General features: G+C 44.9%; 1 protein-coding gene across 1 annotated transcript; it reads left to right on the top strand.

Annotated features, from left to right (window-relative positions):
* Positions 1 to 4,682: 4,682 nt before the first annotated feature.
* On the top strand, positions 4,683 to 6,392 carry ZNF648 (zinc finger protein 648). Its single transcript, XM_032393182.1, has one exon. It carries the CDS (start codon positions 4,683 to 4,685, stop codon positions 6,390 to 6,392), a length of 1,710 nt encoding a protein of 569 aa, XP_032249073.1.
* The last annotated feature ends 14,239 nt before the right edge of the window (positions 6,393 to 20,631 follow it).

Here is a 20,631-nt window from a genome sequence, read left to right as displayed (position 1 = left end):
AAAACTCGGTGAATGTGCATCGTCCATAGCAGTGAAGCTGGGAGTGGGGAGGGACACACGCAGGCTGACCCCAGCCCCAGCTCTCACCTCCACCGGCCCTTCCCGAGGAACGTAGCTTCTTCCTTGCCAAAGGGTGTCTGAAGCCCAGGCCTGTACAATATGGTCACTTGGGAAATTTTGAGCAACAGTGTTGGGATGTGGGTTGGTGGCAACACCATCTGATAAGTTGCTATGGGAGATATTTTATTTTAAGGGCCTATTTTACCCTCCTCCACCACCCCCACTAACACCAATGGTTCTCAACCTTTTTTGGATCATGGCCCTTTCAGAAATGTGTGATTGCTAGTTATCTTCTTGCCCAAACAGTACGTATCCACATATCTGTAGCATTCTGCACTTTACTTCAGGGGTTCTATGGACATGAGGATTTGGCTTTCAGTTCTAGACTTTCAGACTGTTCTACACTTCCAGACTCAAAGACCTAGAGGCATCTCTGCTGTCTGCCTCCTGCCTCCGAAGCCACAGCTATCAAACTCCAAGGCACAGATAGGCCTGCATTTCTGGATCATACTCTGAAAACTGCTGTTCAGAAAAATGTGTTAGGTGTCCGGACCTGCTGTCAGAGTTGAAGCCCTGACAAGGCCATGGGGATATAAAAGGAGTGCCATGAGCCATGTCTTCCCTGGAAACACCAACAGCATTAGTCGTAACAATGAGGGCAGCTGACTTTTCTGGGCATAACTATGTGTCAGACACTGAGCTAAGCTCCTTATATGCATTCTCATCTTTGATCTTGCAGGACCCCCATGATGGGGATGCCATCATTTGGTGCCATCAAATGGGGATTCTCATTTTACAGATGAGGAGCTAAGGCACAGAGTGGTTAGGTAACTCACTCAAAGTCACACAGCTAGTGAGGGGTAAGATTCAAGGCCAGTCCCAGAACCCTGCTGTCAACTGGTGTACTTTTTGGCCACCCAGGGATATCACAAGTACCATAGTCCCATCTCCTATTTTAAGCCCCGAGCTTTCACCTTAATAAAGACTTGAGTGGGTATAACATTAGACTTGAGTGGGTATAAGTTCCAGACACAGTGAGTCTCATATCCTGGGCCAATCTTTTTCTTCAAAATGAACCTGCATGGGAGCCAATGCTGAAAGATGAAGACAGGTCCCAGACAGGCCTAGCATCCATATGAATAAGGAGATAAAACAATCTCCCCACAGCCCACCCCCCGTGAAATTGCTATGGGAATCTTTGAGCCAATGAGTACTTCAGAAAATTCTGGGAACATCCCTGCTCAAACCCCAGCTCTACAAAAGGTGGGCACCAGAAAGGGGGAGGTAGGAATATAGTTTACCCTGTCCTGCCTGCCAGGGAGGGAAAAAGCATGCTTCCCTAGGCAGCTCGCATGTGACAGTGGCCTATGGACATATCGGGGCAGGACTGAAGGAGGGACTGCTTGCTTTGCTGGGAGAAGCAATGAGAGTGAGCAGGAGGGAAGGGCCACCTGCAGGAGGACTGAGCAACCTTTCTGAGGGAGGAGGGCGGTGGGAGGGAGGCTCTGGCAGGAGGGGAGGCGGGAGCAGAGGGAAGGCAGGATCGTTCAGGCAGTGAGAGAGGGCAGCCCCGCTCTATTTCCCAGGCTGCTCTCTGGGATGCAGTCAGGAAGGTCGAGTGTATTACACTGGCCCCACCTCCTGAAGCTCTCTCTGCAGCTGCTGGACTGGACACAAAGCGTGAGGGACAGAGACACCACCTCTGCTGATTTGTACCAAACTCGGGTTCCAGGGGCTGAGAGGCCACGTGTGACAGAAGCCGGGGTGGGGGACCGGCGCAGCTGTCTGCATTTCCCAGGTAAGCCTCTATTTGTGTCAGAGCCAAAGGTAGAGAGCAAGGCCTAAAGGCAGAGGAGAAAGTGGGAGGGGGCTGCCCTGGGATGGACCTAGAACAATCTGTGGAAGGAAAGCAGGAAGAGGGGCAGGGGCTGGAGCTGGAACAAGCCCTCAGGCCAGGATTCTGCAAGGTGTCCCTGTACGAGGTGAGTAAGCTGGAGGCTGCGTGTGGGCCACTCCTGGCTGGTAAGGGTGGTGGAAGTTCCAGGAAAGGGCTGTGCTCTGACAGCGTCTAGGGGTCAGCGTATCTGGAGAGCAGAAGCTCCAGCCACACCATGGCACAGGGCTCTTCCAGACCAGGACTACTGGTGTAGACTCGGTCAGAAAATCCCACCCTGAGCCCCTGCCTTCCCCTTGGTCTTGTCGGTGGTCAAGAGAGAACCTCTGGCAGCTCCAGGCGGAAGAAAGCAGGATATACTCTCTAGGGCTGTGGCTTCAGACAGGCGAGGGAGTTCCCATCTGAAAAGACAATCTTCTGTCAGGCTTCTGCGAAGCTGTGAGCTGGCAGAGTGCGGCGTGCTGCCTGGAGGAGGCTCACCGGCGGCCCAGAGGAGGGGGAATGAGACATGTATGTAAAGTTGGGTCCGTGTGCTGGAGGGGGTGGGGGTCGGTGAAGTGAGAGGTCTGCAGGCAGTTCCGTCTGAACATGTGCAGAGTGTTGTCCCAGAGAAAGAAAGAAGCCCAAGGAAGCCAGCATCCCTTTGCTGTCCGTGCTGGTGGACCACGGTCCCTGATCAGGCATGCTGGCCTGAGGAAACCATGTGAAGCTGGCCAGCACGGTGTCCCTTTTGTTAACCAGACAGACACACACACACACAGCCACTCTTCTAAGAACCAGTGTGCTGAAAATACATCAAGCCTGGTCTCCTGCCCAAGGCTACGCCAGCCACACTCCGACCTGTTATGGGGATAGAGAGGGAGGTCAGAGGGAGGGAGTGGTCCCTGGGCTTGAGGCCACAAAGGGACTTAAGACACTGGACTCCAGCCACTGTGGCATTATGCCCTCCTACCATCTGTGGCTTCTGTTCCCACGTACAAAGTGAGGATTCCTCCCCATTGCTCCCCTCCTACACACACACACACACACACACACACACTCACAATAACTGGGTTTATGATCAGGCAAGAGCTGGGGGCAGGGCAGTTTGGTGAGGTGGGGCCAGGATATGGCTTTATTAAGTGCACCTTGACCACCAAACTGCTTCAACTGTCCATCTGGACACCTCCCAGAAGTCCTGCTGGGGGCCAGAGGAGCTGACAGCAGAGGGGACAACGAACTAGTCACTGAATGCCAGCCGTGTGCAAGAGCCTCACACAGACCATACAGCAGCCGTATTATCTTCCATCTTCCCGATGAAGAAAACAAGGCTGAGACACTTGTTGATGCACAAGCCTATGATTTTGAGGGTTTGGTACACATCTGCTGAATGAATGACTACCCCTTGCTGGCGGGTGATAGAACGCCTCCTGCCCGATGGGGAGCGCATCGGAGCCTCCAAGTCCAGAGATGGCCCCTCTTATTCTGCCGGAGACAGTGGAGGGTGGGCGGAGGAGGAAAGAAGGAGCTTCTGAAAGTAAACATTCAGTGACTAATACTCCTGACCACCCCAGGCAACAGTCTCCACAGCGTGTGTCCTGGCCTCTTTCTCTGTGGAGGGCAATTTGGGTCAAAAAGAGCAGGGAGGAGCCCGGTGGTGAGGCCCCGTAGCCAAGGCTCCTTGGCCCAGAAAACACAAGGGGCTTTGATGCCTGCAGAAGGCAGTGGCTCTCCCCCCCGGGATGCTGGGGCTGCTCTGGGGCTGGGCCCACCCCAGGGCAGGCCTCCGTCTGGCGGCCACGTCTGGGAGGTAGTACCTACAGCTCTGGGTTTAACATCGGGGCCTCGGAGTGAAAGAGAAGCATCAGGGCTGCTGTCCCTGGGCAGTGTGGCCTTGGGCAGGTAGGAAACCCCATTAGACCTCGCTATCCTGGTCTGCGAAACAGAAAGAATAATAAAATAGTAACAGCATCTCTCTTAAAGGTTGCTAGGAAGAAGAAATGAAATCCTGCTTGTGAGGCGCTCAGCATTTTACCTGGCTCATAATGTCTGCCCAGAAAGTGAAACTACTAGCATTACCCCCTCTGAGATTCCCAGAAGGTTCCCTCTGGACAAAAGCAAACTCAGCCCTCTGGTCAGAAATTGCCCCTCACCCCCCAGGCCTGCAGGAGCCTGCCTGCCTCTACTCCAGTGACTCCCGTAAAACGTATCGCTCACACAAACAGCCCTTATTAGCCAACCCTAGCAGGCTTTCTCGGTGTCTTCAAGCTAAAATAAAATCACGTAGAAAATAAAACTCAATGGCTTCCTTGTCTCATGCCTTGCTGTCAAACCCTAAGTCTATGCTTCTCAAATCAGGGTACATGCACAGCTGGGGACCTGTGGGGTTTGCCAGAAATACCGTGGGATAAATATGGCACACTTGGGGAAAAGTTAAACATTTAAACTGAAGGTAAGTGAAAACACTATCTTTGTAAAAAAAAAAAAAAAAGGAAAGAAAGAAAGAAACACACGATAAATGTGTGTATACGTATATACATACATGTGTGTATGATTTACCTAAATTAAAAATACGTAAATATAACATTGTATGCCAACTATAATTCAATAATAAAAAAGTTTCTGTAAGAATCCATAAAAACAAAAGATATATATTAAACAAACAAAAAAATACCTTCCTTTGTGCAGGTATCCTGAGCCAAGCAAAAATTCTGTCTAGGAGGAGCAGGAATAGAAGTACCTGAAAGTCATGACACAGGTGGACCTCCAGGAAAGGTGGGGCAAGGTGTCTCCCCTCTGCAGCTTGAGAGAGGAAGCTCATGACCCCCAGATCCTGAGCATGAGCTTCGAGAGAGAGGATGAAGATGGTGGGGAGGCAGGAGACAAAGGGAGCACTGGGGACCCTGATACCCAGGCCTGTCCAAGAAGCAGCTCCCAGGTGACTGAAGACAGTCCTGACTTGCCATGGCATCATCCGCCCAGCGAGGAAGAGAAATTCTCCAGCTCCTTTAGTGCCGGCGGTGTGGGGAAGGAACCGACGGTGATGCCTGGGATGAAGGCCAGCTGGGGAAGAGATGAGTCCAAGATCACCCAGACCCAGGACTCCCCTGGACCAGGCACAGCTCCGGGGACCCTCCCTGGCGACCTCTCACACAAGTTGTTAGGCCGGACGCAACCGCTTAGGGAATCACTACCTGCCGAAGATGATGGAGACTCCAGGGCAAACCTGGCCGCTGCCTTGGGGGTCCCGTCCAGCTTCCCTGAGACGGGAAGAGATTTCTGTGCACAGAGAGGTGTAGACACGTCCCCAGACAACTCCTCTCTCATGTGTTTCCCCAAGCCCGGGGGCAGCTGGGACCTCCCCACGCAGGAGACGTGCACCCCGGCCCGGGGGTCTGCGCCCCCAGCCAGCCTGGCCGCAGCGGTGCTGGCCAAAGCGCGGGCCGGCAGGAAGGGCCAGAAGCCGGAGGGTGCGCGCGAGGGTGGGCAAGAGGAGGCGCATCCCTACAAGTGCCTACGGGGAGGAAGGGCCTTCCAGAAACCCAGCAACCCTCTGAGTCCCTCGCAGCCGCGGGGCACCAAGCCTTACGCTTGTGAGCTGTGCGGGAAGGCCTACTCCCACCGGGGCACGCTCCAGCAGCACCGGCGGCTGCACACGGGCGAGCGGCCCTACCAGTGCCCCTTCTGTGACAAGGCCTACACTTGGTCCTCGGACCACCGCAAGCACATCCGCACCCACACCGGCGAGAAACCCTACCCGTGCCCGGACTGCGGGAAGGCCTTCGTGCGCTCCTCCGACCTGCGCAAACACCAGCGCAACATGCACAGCAACAACAAGCCCTTCCCGTGCGCCGAGTGCGGTCTGACCTTCAACAAGCCGCTGTCGCTGCTGCGCCACCAGCGCACGCACCTGGGCGAGAAGCCCTTCCGCTGCCCCGCTTGCGACAGGGAGTTCGCCGTGGCCAGCCGAATGATGGAGCACCAGCGTGTGCATTCGGGCGAGCGGCCCTTCCCCTGCCCCACCTGCGGCAAGTGCTTCACCAAATCCTCCAACCTGATCGAGCACCAGACGCTGCACACCGGCCAGAGGCCCTTCAAGTGCGCCGACTGCGGCGTGGCCTTCGCGCAGCCCTCGCGCCTCGTGCGCCACCAGCGCATCCACACGGGGGAGAGGCCCTTCCCTTGCGCCCAGTGTGGCCAGGCCTTTGCCCGCTCCTCCACCCTGAAGCGGCACCAGCAGATCCACTCAGGGGAGAAGGGCTTCCTCTGCGCGGAGTGCGGCAGGGCCTTCCGAATCGCGTCGGAGCTGGCCCAGCACATCCGGGTGCACAACGGGGAGAGGCCCTACCAGTGCGAGGACTGCGGCCAGGCCTTCACCAGGTCCAATCACCTCCAGCGGCACCGAGCCAAGCACAGTACCTGCAAGAAGGAGCCCGTCCCCTCCTCCTCTGATGAGTGACGGCTCTAGCAGCTCTCAGGGAAGGTGAAGACGCTGTGCTGCGACCTCATCGCTTGGAACTCTCCTTCATGGACAAGCCCATTCACGTGGTAATATCACCTAGCCCCACCGGTCAGCCTTTCCCCCCGGTGAGTCGCCGGCCATCCGGTGATCCATGTGATACATGTGTTCGATCTCTTGTGTAAAAAGTAAGAGGAGGGCTGACACCCACGTGTGTGGTTTCACAACAGTCTTTCTTCTGAATTTCAGAGGTCATAGTCAATGGGAAAAGGATAAGAAACAGTAGTGAGAACTGGTCAAGAGTTGAGTTCCTTGGTGGGGGGATCTCAGTAGATTGGGAATTATATCCTGGGCACTGTGCAAGCCTCCAGGGACACAGTGAAGAAGATTGTTCTGTCCTGCCCTCAAAGCCATATGCAAATACTAAGAAGGCATCAGGGGCTGGTCCTCTGGGGAGAAAGGTACTTTTCAGTTTTCACATGAATAAAGGAATCCCTGGAAGTGGTCTCAGTGAGCAACTCTTCCAAAGCAACAAAGCCTCCCTGGGGTTAGCTCAGACCAGCCAGACAGCACATCATTTCACTTTCCTACCAAAATTACTTTACCCTTGGGAAATGGGTCTTGGCTTTGAAGTATAGAAGGCTTTTATCTTAAAGAGAGGGGAGTTTATGTCCTATGTTTTGGAACCAGTTATTCTGTAAGTCCAGAGCAACCTTAGCATCTGAAAAAGAAGTCCCTTCCTCTTTATAGTCAATCTCAGTAAGCTGGAACTAACCTGAGTCTCACCCACAAAATTTACATGTGCTTCCTGTCTGGCCACCTTTTTTCCTGTTCCCACCCTGGGAACTTAAACCATATGTAATTTACAGAGAGTAATATGCCCATTTACAGAGAGATACATAACATTTCTCCAAATGGGCCTGACCATAGTTCAAGAAACCTCTTAGATTCATTTAAATTTTCCAGGTCATTAGCTCCAATTTGAAGTAAATAAAATAAAAGACCCCTTGCCCAAGTGCCAATTGGTTTGTCTTTGTTTCAAAGTCTTAAAACCAGGTTTGGAAACCCACATGACTCACAATTACTCTCTAATGAGGTTATTTGAAATCTGTGTATTACCAACAGCCATTCTTCAAAATGGATTGATTTTCTGCCGTTTAAAGTCAGTAGTTCTTAGCTCTGGACCCCAACTATGAAGAATCCATGACTTCACAGAGTTCCTTTATGCACAGGGGCAAATATGGAATAAGATATTCCATAAGAACCTATAGTACTCTCCCTTTGTGGATATCTTTAGCATATTCCTAAAATTGCCACCAAAGGGTGCCAAATCTGAATTTCTCTTGAATTCCACCTTGACACATGGGAGCCAAAGAGAAGTGATACATGTTGTCATACTTTGTTTGACAAAGGTAACCTTGGTAAAAGAGTTTGGACTGCATGCCTGGAAGTTTTGTGTCTTAGCTCCCTTAGACACATCTGCATGTCCAACCAGCAGAGTTAGCTGGTTCAGGATCTGGCATGAGGGCCAATGGTTGAGTTATTAGTCCACCCGCATCATTTACCAGTGATATGACCTTGGCTTCAGCTTCTGCATCTGCATTGGCTAATCAGGAGTGATAGTAATGGGGCAATAAAAGTTGGAATTATCCTGCCAGGAAAGGCAATTTGGCTGAAGGCACAGACATTAAATTGGTAGAAGTCATAAAAATCAACCATAGTCTTGTGATTATGAACAGAGTAAAGGCTAGTATATTTTTTCTGGGTAACCAATGAAATCTCTGAAGACTGAAGTCATTATTTCTTTTCTTTGTATTGTTTTTTTTTTAAAGATGGTTGTTAGTACAGTTTTGATACTTTAAAATTTTAATTTGCTTCTATAAATTTTTAAGGCAGCTGTTTCCCAAACCAGTTCATAAAATGGCTCTAGAGAAGTTACCTGAGCTGTTTGTTAACCATACAACTTGCTGAATCCTAGCTCTGAATATTGAAACAGGTCTGCTGTGCATCTTGGATTCTAATTTTTTAAGCTTCCCATATTTTCTGATACACAGCCAAGTTGGGGCCACTGGTATAATTAATTATTGGTGATAACTAACTTTTATCATCTAGTAAGCAGATATCATGAAAGTAAGCAGGCAATCAGGATGAGATCACAATAGAACAAGACTAAAAATAGGTTCACACTGCTAGAATACCTCCTGACTTGGATATGGTGGACTCAAACTAGCAAGCAGGTTTTGATGTGGTCCCATAATCTCATTTCTGCAGATTAGATGCTGTATCTAGGTATAGCTTCCAGATGGGCACACCTTTGGGGAGAAAGTGTGTCCTTTTTGTTAATAGGCAGAAAAAAACTAGGTTAGCTTGTGCTGGTATCTTTGGAGCTACATACTGTGTTTCTGGAATATAGGGGATTATAATATACTGAATAGACTGAAGAGAAGTTCAATAATCCTTCAGTGGTCTCACATAATCAAGTCACATTTTAAGGAAAATTCTCCCAACCAGTCTTTTCTCACACCAGCTGCAAACATCATATTGAATAGGTATTGCAGGGGAATGAAGTCCCCTTACCGTAGCCACAGGTCACTGGGCTGGACAGTGGTGCTGAAGCGAAAGGCGACAATACATGGAGTGGAGAAGCAGGTACAAAAGAGAAGCCAACCAACTACAAACTGGTGTGGCACAAATTCTGCCCAGTAAAGTCTGCTCGTCCAAAGTGGGGGCATTTGAATCCTCTGTTTGCAGAAGAAGCAGCATTCGAATAAGGTTATTCCGGTTCAGACTGTTACCCCAAAGAATAGTGAACTACTTTTCTAGTTTTCTATAAACCTTCACATCACAGCAGACAATCTTATGTCCCTGTTCTGTAATTAAAAATCAGAGCAGGACCTTCTTTGTAATAGAATTTAAAGCTTCTCTCTAGACTAGTGCCATTTCCACAGTTTAGTTTGCCAAAATTAATTTGGATATAACAAATAAAAATGATCATTTATAAGAGTCTACTTAATAAACATTCTCTTGAATCCACCAGAGTCCACAGTCATCATGATCCATATCCTTTAGATGATAGTGATAATAGCACCTTACATAGTATTCAGTGTGCCTGGGACTGTTTTAAGTGTTTCATATATATTAACTATTCAAACGTTAAAGTAAACCTATGGTGATTATCATCTTTAATTTTAAGATGAGGAGATCAAGAGACAAAGAAGTTATATTGCCCAAGACATCATGGCTAGGGGGTAGCATTATGATGTTTTGACACTTAAGCATTAGGTAGAGCCATTTAATGGTTCCAGAGACTGTGCTGTTAACTACAGGGCCAACTGCCTCTGTTTGGCATAGAAGAATACTCTGCAATTATTGGTGACATGCATTTTTAAAGTAGGTCACCATAAATTCAAGAGAAGATAAAGGTTGAAATACAGCACAGCAGAAATCATGGCATGACCCAGGAAGGAAGACCTATGGATTTGGAAGAGCCTGGGTTGGCAGCTAGTAATCTTTAATCCCTTAGAGAAGCAGTCAAGAAGCCAGCCAGCAGAAAGGGATTTGAGTTAAAGGAGCAATGGTTCCTTGAAGGCCAACCGATGTTTTATCTCACTAACAAAACATTCTGTGTATGCCATACACAGAAAAATACACCAACAAAGAATCTTGACACTCAACATTTACACAAAATTCTATCATCCAAATGCATGCACATTAAAGAGCTATATTACCTCTGTTATGATATGAACCCAACAAATCACCCAGGAGTTCCGACTAAACCTTAAAAATTCTTGCAGGGAAGGAAATCATCAATTTAATTGATAGAATACTCAAGCAGATGTCACTGCTAGACTCAGAACTAGACGGTGAACTACAAACTCAATGACCCATGAAAACATTACCACAGATGGAATGACAATGTTTCATCGAGCCAGAAAATGGTGTCTTTTTAAAGTTGAGAGGGAAGCTCATTTTTAACATCAGTTGCCCTCTCTCCATTCTGCATAAAACCATGCCAGAACAATTAAGAATTTCCACAATGGCTAAATAATATTTTTCCGTGTTTTCTCCTTAACTACTTCCCACACCCTCAGTCAAATTGGCTCAGAGTTTCACTGAGTGGTGTCAAGTTCAGTGAATAAATGGAGCTTCTATAAAACCTAAGCTATAATTAGGATTTAAAGTAAAATTGACCTCTCCTGTAAAGCAAAGAGGATGTAGAGGAGGCCAAGGACAGGAGGGAAGGAAGGATCGTCTGTGGTAGTTCAGATGAAGTCAAGGACAAGTGGGTTAGTAGGTAAGATGAAGAGATGTCCAAGATTTCAGAGGTGGAGTCAATAAGGTTTGGTGAGAAGATAATAACAGCTACCATTCAGTGAACACTTTTTAGGGTTCTGGCACTACATCCATCATCCCAGCTAATCCCTACAACAATCTGTTATGGGAGACCCTTGAAAAAGATTCCCACGTGGGATATGCAACTGTTTTCTCGGAAAGCAGATAAGACTAATAGTTCTTGGCTATCATCTATCAGTATTGTTAAGCGAGGGTCACTAAGGTCTATGTGCTTCTTCTAAGAAATAGGTTGCATCTCTGCCACGTGGAAAACATGCTGCAAATCCCCCACCTTTTGTTTAGAAATCGTGCTTGCTTACATTTTTATTTTCTGCAGTTGTGGTGGTTTAAAAAATATTCCCACATAAGTGTCCATCAAGGGATGAACGGATAAAGAAGTTCTAATATACACATACACACACACAATGGAATATTAGCCATGAGAAGAAGGAAATCTCCCATTTGTGACCACACAGATAGACATGTTGAGGGTATTATGTATGCTAAATGAGATAAGTCAAACTGAGAAAGACAAATGCTGTATGATGTCACGTATATGTGGAATCTAAAAAAAAAAAAAAAAAATCAAACTTATAGAACCAGATAGAAGAGTGGTTGCCAGAGGCTGGAGGTGGGGGAGTTGGGGAGATGTCGGTCAAAGGGTACAAACATTCAGCTATAAGATGAATGACACCTGAGGATCTGATGTAAAACACAGTGACTGTAGTTGGTAACATTGTATTGTGTAACTGAAATATGTTAAGAGAGTAGAACTTAAGTGTTTTCACCAGAGAAAAAAAAGATCAATATGTGAGGTGATGGATGTGTTAACTAGATGGGGAGACCCCTTTCACAATGTATATGTGTATCAAATCACCACAATGTATACTTTAAATATCTTACAGTTTTATGTGTCAATCACACCTCAATAAAGCTGAAATTTTTTTAAAAAAAACAAAGAATTTAAAAATTAAATAAAAATAAAAAATACGCCCACAAATTCTTTGATATGCCTCCCTTTAAGAAGTGAGCCTAATCTCCCTCCTTTTTTGTGTGGGCTGGACTCAGTGACTGGGTTCTAATAAATGGAATAAAGTAGAAGTGTCAATGCACAACTTCTGAGGCTAGATCATAACAAGCATTGTGGCTTCCACAGCCTGCTTTCTCTCTCTCTCTCCTCTGCCCTCCATTACTTGCTGTGAGGGAAGCCAGCCACCATGTCATTGAGCAGCCTTAATAAAGAGGCCCTTGTGGTGAGGAAATCTGCTAACAGCCACATGGGTGAGCTTGTAGGGGACCTTTTAGCCCCAGCTGAGAGTTCAGATGACTACAGACCTGGCTGACTACTTGATTGAAACCTTATGAGAGACCCAAGGCCAGAACTATTTATCTAAGTGGCTCCCAAATTCCTGATCCTTGGAAACTGTGTGAAATAATAAATGCTTGTTATTTTAAGCTGCAAAGTTTTGCTTGGTAATTTGTTAGTGCAGCAATAGCTAACAAGCGGTAATATAGAGAATAACTTGCTCCTAATGAGTAAGAATGCAGTCATCAGATGTCATCATGAGCCCTGATTTCTGCCCTAAGAAAATTGACAGAGGGGTTGGAACACATCTGCTCTTCCTATCACCACATTCCCCTCTGCCCCAATCAATGGTTATCATGAAGACTGGCAGAGGCTCAGCTGGTATTCAGGAAACCCCTGTGTCATCTGCCCTATTGCCAAATGAGGCACCCTGACTCTAAGACCCAACAAAAGGGACCCTCTGGGAAGGGGTCAGAAGCAGTGTGGGTAATTGGACACCAGCACCACATTTGATAAGGAAGGATGAGAATGAAACCCTTTTGATTATCTTTTTTTTTCTTTTTTCTTTTTTTTTGGAATACAGCAATTCCTAATTCATGGAGATAAGTAAAGTAATGCATGGTCTTCCCTAGAAAGTGGAAAAATCTCTAATTCTCTAGAATGTAGACCACAGTCCTATGAAAGTAGTGTTAGCCCCACTTTTCAGATAAGAAAACAAAGTTGTGGGAAGCATACACAACCAATCCAAGATCACATAGTTAGGGAAGCATGGAACCAACCGGAACACCAGCTCCGATCTGCACAGCTGTACTGCCTCTGCCTTGAAGTGGGGACAGGAGTGGGGACCTAAGGCCCACACCCAGGCTTCGCCCGTGGCTCACTGCGCAGTCAGTGTTCCTTCTCCTCTAAACACTGTCTCTTCTCCTGAACCCGATTTGTGCCTACTGCCCTGCACTCAGCCTCCTTGGAATTCCCGTCCTCAAGGACCAAGGGGGTTAATGAGGGAGAGGAGTTGAATAAGAGGGTAATGTAGACACAAAGGTGAGGCAATGAAGCCCCTGTTTGGTACTCCTCAATTCATGTTCCTGAAAAGGAAGTGATGGGGAACAAATACGTCGATACTTAGTTTTTCCATTTTGAGACTGCAAAAGGTGTGTGTCCTAAGAAAGGGATTTTAGGCATCAGTGGAGGGAGATATTTGGGAGAGGCACTTCCCTGGTACTTCTGAAATCACAAGACACACATCTGGAAACATATATTTAATAATTCTCTCTCAACCTGGGACTAGTATAACTCTAAACAGAAAACACAGAGATGCAGTTAATGTGCATCTTATCTTCCCCCATGTAATTAGGTCCACAATCACAATGCCTGGATGTCTGCATATGAGTGTGTGTGAATCCCTTCTGTTACTATCCTCTGGCTACGCAACAAAGGACCACAACCTAAGTAGCTCCCAACAACGGTAATTTATCTCCTCGGTATTCTGGAAGCTGGAAGTCTGAAATCAGTTATCACTGGGTTAAAATCAAGATGTCGGCAGGGCCAAGCTCCCTCCGGAGGCTCTAGGAGAGAATCCGTTCCTTCTCCCTTCCGGCTTCTGGTAGCTGCCAGCATTCCTTGTCTTGTGACTACATCATTCCAATCTCTGTCTCCATCGTCATATTGTCTTCTTTTCTGTCTGTGCCAAATCTCTCTCTGCCTTTCTCCTACAAGGACACTATGATGGCATTTAGAGTTTACCCACCTCATCCAGGAAATCTCCCCATCTCAAAATCCTTTATCACATTTACAGGTTCCAAGGACTAGCATCTTTAAGTGCTATCTTTAGGTGGCTTGCTATTCAGCGGACTATACTACTGCAAAACAAATAGTATCAGGTCCTTCTTGCAACCATGAACATTAAGTGATAATCCCTTATTTCACTTCAGGTAGCTGAAAGGACAGTAGAAATTTAATTTGTCCTGTCACTTAAGCAAAGAAAGTTTGGAACTGCAGTGGACCTTAGCGATCACTATTTTACAAGTGAGGGAACTGCGAACTGTACAGCTCGCAGCGGCAGCCAGAGCTCTTTCTATTCTACCAGATCCTCTTTTCTACTTTATTGAGGTTTGATTTCTATCCTTTAAATCTACTAAAGATCATAATTTTTAATGGAATCTATTAATTTCAGAAATTATGGTAGATTTAAATAATACTTAGAGCAGATATTAAAAAAATAATTAAAAAATTTTAAAAATTAAAAAAATAAAAAATAATAAAAAATAAAAAATAAAAAAATTAAAAAACTAAAAAATAATAAAAAAATTAAAAAAATAATTAAAAAAGAACAGATATTAAGATGGAAATGCTTACATTTTCTTTTTATACTAATAAAATGGCTTTAAGATTGCATTTTCAATTCTCAATCTATAGCCATTTCTGTCTCCTAAGAGCCATTCATCATGCCCATTTCCATCTCAATGACACTATCTACTTAAGCTTTCAAGTTATTCTGTCACCATATTACTTATTTCAGATTGTTTTCTACCATCACCACTTATTAACTGGAAGATGGAAAGCAAAAACAAATATGCAATGTCAGCATGCACTTCTCCAAATTCTTCTCCGTCCATCAAATTTCAAAAAATCTTAAAACACACTTGCACCATGCAAAAGAGGTTAATGCCTATATATATATATATTTTAAATTTTATTTATTTATTTGAGTGAGAGAGAATGAGAGATAGCACGAGAGGGAAGAGGGTCAGAGGGAGAAGCAGACTCCCTGCTGAGCAGGGAGCCCGATGTGGGGCTCGATCCCAGGACTCCAGGATCATGACCTGAGCCGAAGGCAGTCACTTAACCAACTGAGCCACCCAGGCACCCCGGTTAATGCCTATATAGTCACAAATGTAAAAGAAGGCATTCGTTAGAGGTATATCAAAGATGGTGCTTTTCTAATGATACATCAGTTCCGAGAGAATCCATAAAGAACTAAAGACATCGATGAAATTAGAGTGAATGAGACTCAGAGTCACTCCCTAAATTTTGTAAAGTAGCTCTGAACCGGCTCTTTGAGAATCCAATAAAAGCTATGGATCCTATCAAAATAATCCACATTACTGATGTTTTCCTTTGTGGTTTCAGGGAGCCATAGACTTTGTAAAGCCCATCAACTGGCTTGAATTTAAGAATCTCTGTTAGATTGATTTCACTTCCAAATATGTGTCCAGCACCCTAACCCAGGAACTTAAGTCAGTTACAATAGGAAAGGACTACAGCAGTCTTACAAAGTAAGCCCCACCAAAGACATTCTTTTGGATGATTTTTTAAAAGGAAAAAAACAAACAGAAGATGACTAAAACAACTCATACTCCAAAGGAGTGAGTGGATTTCTTAAAATGTGGAAATGAATTCGCTACTAATATGGGAAATTAGCCATATTCTCTTTTATAAAGGTAAAAATTACTCCTGGAATATATAAAATTTGTTTGTATAGGTTGAAAAAGTTACAAATTCAACAAATAAGTACTGTCACAGCTTTAAAAAAATATATATTTTATTTTGAAAAAATGCACAATTAATGATAAAAATAAACAAAATTACCAAGGTACTCTAGGGAAGAGGCTACATTTGCATCCCAAACTGCATGCAAACCAGCACAGGGATTACTGTAGTGGAACACTCCAATAAAGACTAGTCCTGAAAGGACCAAGCAGAACACCAAATTATGGAAAAGGACCAGGCTTCTTGATAAGGAGTCTGCTAACTATAAAAACTCAATTCTCAGTCATTAATAACAGCATTATCTGCACCTAAAAATACCTACTTTACTCCTGCTAGAAATGACCACAGCATTTCTCCCATCCGAGTACTAACTAGGCCCGATCCTGCTTAGCTTCCGAGATCAGACGAGATCAGGCACGTTCAGGGTGGTACGGCTGTAGATGACCACAGCATTTCTAAGGGGAAAAGAAACCACATTCTTAGATTTATTTTAAGCCATCCATGGCAGGGCAGAGTCTGGGGGAAAACCTGGACTGAGTTAGTGACCACATTAGAAAGCTTGATTTAGCTAATAGATCTTAATGGAGATAAAAACAAAATGTGAGGGGAGGAGCAAGATGGCGGAGGAGTAGGAGACCTGGATTTCGTCTGGTCCCAGGAATTCAGCTGGATAGGGATCAAACCATTCTGAACACCTACAAACTCAACAGGAGATCGAAGAAAAGAATAGCAGCAACTCTGAACAGAAAAGCGACCACTTTCTGGAAGGTAGGTCATGCGGAGAAGTGAATCCGAGGCAATATTCGGGAGGATAGACGGCGGGGGAGGGGGCCTCCGCTGGCCGCTTCTGGCAAGTGATAGAACCACGGAGCATAAAATCGGAACTTTTAGAAGTCTGCTCCACTGAGGGACATCGCTCCAGTGGCTAAGCAGGGGGTGGAACCCTCGTGGGACAGTGTGGTCTCAGGACCCTCGGGGTCACAGAAAGACGGGGTTGCCCAAGTGCGGCAGAGCTCCCAGGTATCGGAGCAGGGAAGCCGGCTGCAGAGATGGAGCCGAGGCGCGGGCTCTCAGCTCAGGGTTGCCATAGACCGTGATCCGCGGCACAGTCGGGCCACTGCTCCTCCAGCAGGGACCCAACAAGCGGCAGATCCGGGGAGACTCACCTTCCTCCCCCGGGGGGAGAGGTGCGGGAGCGCACCACAGGGATCTGCTGGGTTTGGAGACTCCACACGGGGTCGGGTGCCAGAGATAGAAATGCGCGGTCACAGGCCAGGTGAGCACGGAGTGCTGCTGGAGACCGGGGAGACGGGAGTGACTGACTGCTTTTCTCTGGGGGCTCACTGAGGAGTGGGCCCCGAGTTCTCGGCTCCTCCGGGGCGGAGATTGAGAGGCCACCATTTTCCCTCTCCTCCTCCAAAGCCCAACGGAAAGCTTGCAGGGAACAAAAGCTCCTGAGAGCAAACCCGAGCAGATTACTTAGCCCAGACAGGGCAAGGGCGGGGCAATTCCGCCTCTGGCAAAGACATTTGAGAACCATGGCAACAGGCCCCTCCCCCAGAAGATCAGCAAGAACAGCCCGCCAAGACCAAGTTTACCGTCAATGAGAACGGCAGAACACCAGCGCTAGGGGAATACTGCACATAGAATTCATGGCTTTTTCCCCCCTGATTCTTTAGTCTTTCAAAGTTAATTTTTTAGTTTTCTTTCCTTTTTCTTTTTTTTCTTTTTCTTTTTCCCTTTTTCAACCAACATCTTATCAATCCCTTTTTTTTAATCTTTTTTATTTTTCATTTTTAGAGTCATATTCTATCCCTTCATAGTAGTTAACCTTATTTTTGGTGTATATATATAAGTTGTTCTCTCTTTAAAATTTTTGGGATACAGTTTCTTCTGACAGACCAAAATATACCCTAAATCTCTAGTGTATGGCTTTGTTCTAGTCTCCTGCCTGATCGCACTCTCCCTTTTTTTTTTTAATTTCTCTTCTTTCTTTTTTCAACCAACTTCTTATCAATTCCTTTTATAAAATCTTTTATAATTTTCATCTTTACAGTCATATTCCATCCCTCCATCGTATTTACCCTTATTTTTGTACATATGTAAGCTTTTCTTTCTTTAAAATTTTGGGAGGCAGTTTCTTCTAAGAGACCAAAATACGCCCAAAATCTAGTGTGTGGCACTGATCTATTCACCAGCCTGATCATATTTGATCATTTTCTTTTCCTTTTTCTTTTTTCCTTCTTTCCCTTCCTTTTCCCCTGGTTTCAGGTCTCTTCTGATTTGTTTAGTGTGTATTTTTCTGGGGTCATAGTTACCCTGTTAGCATTTTGTTCTCTCATTCATCTATTCTCCTCTGGACAAAATGACAAGACACAAAAAAATCACCTCAAAAAAAAAAAGAACAAGAGGCAGTACTGACTGCCAGGGACCTAATCAATACAGACATTAGTAAGATGTCAGAACTAGAGTTCAGAATGACGATTATAAAGATACTAGCTGGGCTTGAAAAAAGCACAGAAGATATTAGAGAAACCCTTTCTAGAGAAATAAAAGAACTAAAATCTAACCAAGTCGAAATCAAAAAGGTTATTAATGAGGTGCAATAAAAAATGGAGGCTCTAACTGCTAGGATAAATGAGGCAGAAGAGAGAATTAGTGATATAGAAGACCTCATGATGGAAAATAAAGAAGCTGAGAAAAAGAGAGACAAACAACTACTGGATCATGAGGGCAGAATTCGAGAGATAAGTGATACCATAAGACAAAACAATATTAGAATAATTGGGATCCCAGAAGAAGAAGAAAGAGAGAGAGGGGCAGAAGGTATATTGGTGCAAATTATAGCAGAGAACTTCCCTAATTTGGGGAAGGAAACAGGCATCAAAATCCAGGAGGCACAGAGAACCCCCCTCAAAATCAATAAAAATAGGTCAACATCCCGACATCTAATAGTAAAACTTACGAGTCTCAGAGACAAAGAGAAAATCCTGAAAGCAGCTCGGGAGAAGAGATCTGTAACCTACAATGGTAGAAACATTAGATTGGCAACAGACCTATCCACAGAGACCTGGCAGGCCAGAAAGGACTGGCATGATATATTCAGAGCACTAAATGAGAAAAATATGCAGCCAAGAATACTATATCCAGCTAGGCTGTCATTGAAAATAGAAGGAGAGTTAAAAAGCTTCCAGGACAAACAAAAACTAAAGGAATTTGCAAACACAAAAACAGCCCTACAAGAAATATTAAAAGGGGTCCTCTAAGCAAAGAGAGAGCCTAAAAGTAACACAGACCAGAAAGGAACAGAGACAATATACAGTAACAGTCACCTTACAGGCAATACAATGGCACTAAATTCATATCTTTCAATAGTTACCCTGAATGTAAATGGGCTAAATACCCCAATCAAAAGACACAGGGTATCATATTGGATAAAAAAATAAGACCCATCGATATGCTGTCTGCAAGAGACTCATTTTAGACCCAAAGACACCCCCAGATTTAAAGTGAGGGGGTGGAAAACCATTTACCATGCTAATGGACACCAAAAGAAAGCTGGGGTGGTAATCCTTATATCAGACAAACCAGATTTTAAACCAAAGACTATAATAAGAGATGAGGAAGAACACTATATCATACTTAAAGGGTCTATCCAACAAGAAGATCTAACAATTGTAAATATCTATGCCCCTAACATGGGAGCAGCCAATTATACAAGCCAATTGATAACAAAAGCAAAGAAACACATCGACAACAATACGATAATAGTGGGGGACTTTAACACCCCCCTCACTGAAATGGACAGATCATCTAAGCAAAAGATCAACAAGAAATAAAGACTTTAAAAGACACCAAATGGACTTCACAGATATATTCAGAACATTCCATCCCAAAGCAACAGAATACACATTCTTCTCTAGTGCCCATGGAACATTCTCCAGAATAGATCACATCCTATGTCACAAATCAGGTCTCAACCGGTATCAAAAGATTGGGATCATTCCCTGCATATTTTCGGACCACAATGTTTTGAAATTAGAACTCAATCACAAGAGGAAAGTCGGAAAGAACTCAAATACATGGAGGCTAAAGAGCATCCTACTAAAGAATGAATGGGTCAACCAGGAAATTAAAGAAGAATTAAAAAAATTCATGGAAACCAATGCAAATGAAAACACAACTGTTCAAAATCTTTGGGATGCAGCAAAGGCAGTCCTAAGAGGAAAGTATATAGCAATACAAGCCTTTCTCAAGAAACAAGAAAGGTCTCAAGTACACAACCTAACCCTACACCTAAAGGAGCTGGAGAAAGAACAGCAAGTAAAGCCTAAACCCAGCAGGAGAAGACAAATAATAAAGATCAGAGCAGAAATCAATGAAATAGAAACCAAAAGAACAGTAGAACAGATCAACAAAACTAGGAGCTGGTTCTTTGAAAGAATTAACAAGATTGATAAACCCCTGGCCAGACTGATCAAAAAGAAAAGAGAAATGACCCAAATCAACAAAATCATGAATGAAAGAGGAGAGATCACAACCAACACCAAAGAAATACAAACAATTATAAGAACATATCATGACCAACTCTATGCCAGCAAATTAGATAACCTGGAAGAAATGGATGCATTCCTAGAGATGTATCAACTACCAAAACTGAACCAGGAAGAAACAGAAAACCTGAACAGACCTATAACCACTAAGGAAATTGAAGCAGTCATCAAAAATCTCCCAAAAAACAACAGCCTAGGGCCTGATGGCTTCCCAGGGGAATTCTACCAAACATTTCAAGAAGAATTAATACCTATTCTTCTGAAACTGTTCCAAAAAATAGAAATGGAAGGAAAACTTCCAAACTCGTTTTATGAGGCCACCATTGCCTTGATCCCAAAACCAGACAAAGACCCCATCAAAAAGGAGAATGACAGACCAATATCCCTGATGAACATGGATGCAAAAATTCTCACCAAAATACTAGCCAATAGGATCCAACAGGACATTAAAAGGATTATTCACCATGACCAAGTGGGATTTATTCCTGGGCTGCAAGGTTGGGTCAACATCCACAAATCAATCCATGTGATACAATACATTTATAAAAGAAAGAACAAG

This window comes from Phoca vitulina, unplaced genomic scaffold, assembly GCF_004348235.1.
Source record: "Phoca vitulina isolate PV1807 unplaced genomic scaffold, GSC_HSeal_1.0 scaffold71, whole genome shotgun sequence".
In the NCBI taxonomy this organism is placed as follows: Eukaryota; Metazoa; Chordata; class Mammalia; order Carnivora; family Phocidae; genus Phoca; species Phoca vitulina.
Note: the sequence above shows the minus strand (reverse complement) of the source record. Positions and strands in the feature narration are given on the sequence as shown.

What these genes read in the sequence shown, in the direction of transcription:
- ZNF648 (XM_032393182.1), top strand. Translation starts at nt 4,683, where the DNA reads ATGACACAGGTGGACCTCCAGGAAAGGTGGGGCAAGGTGTCTCCCCTC.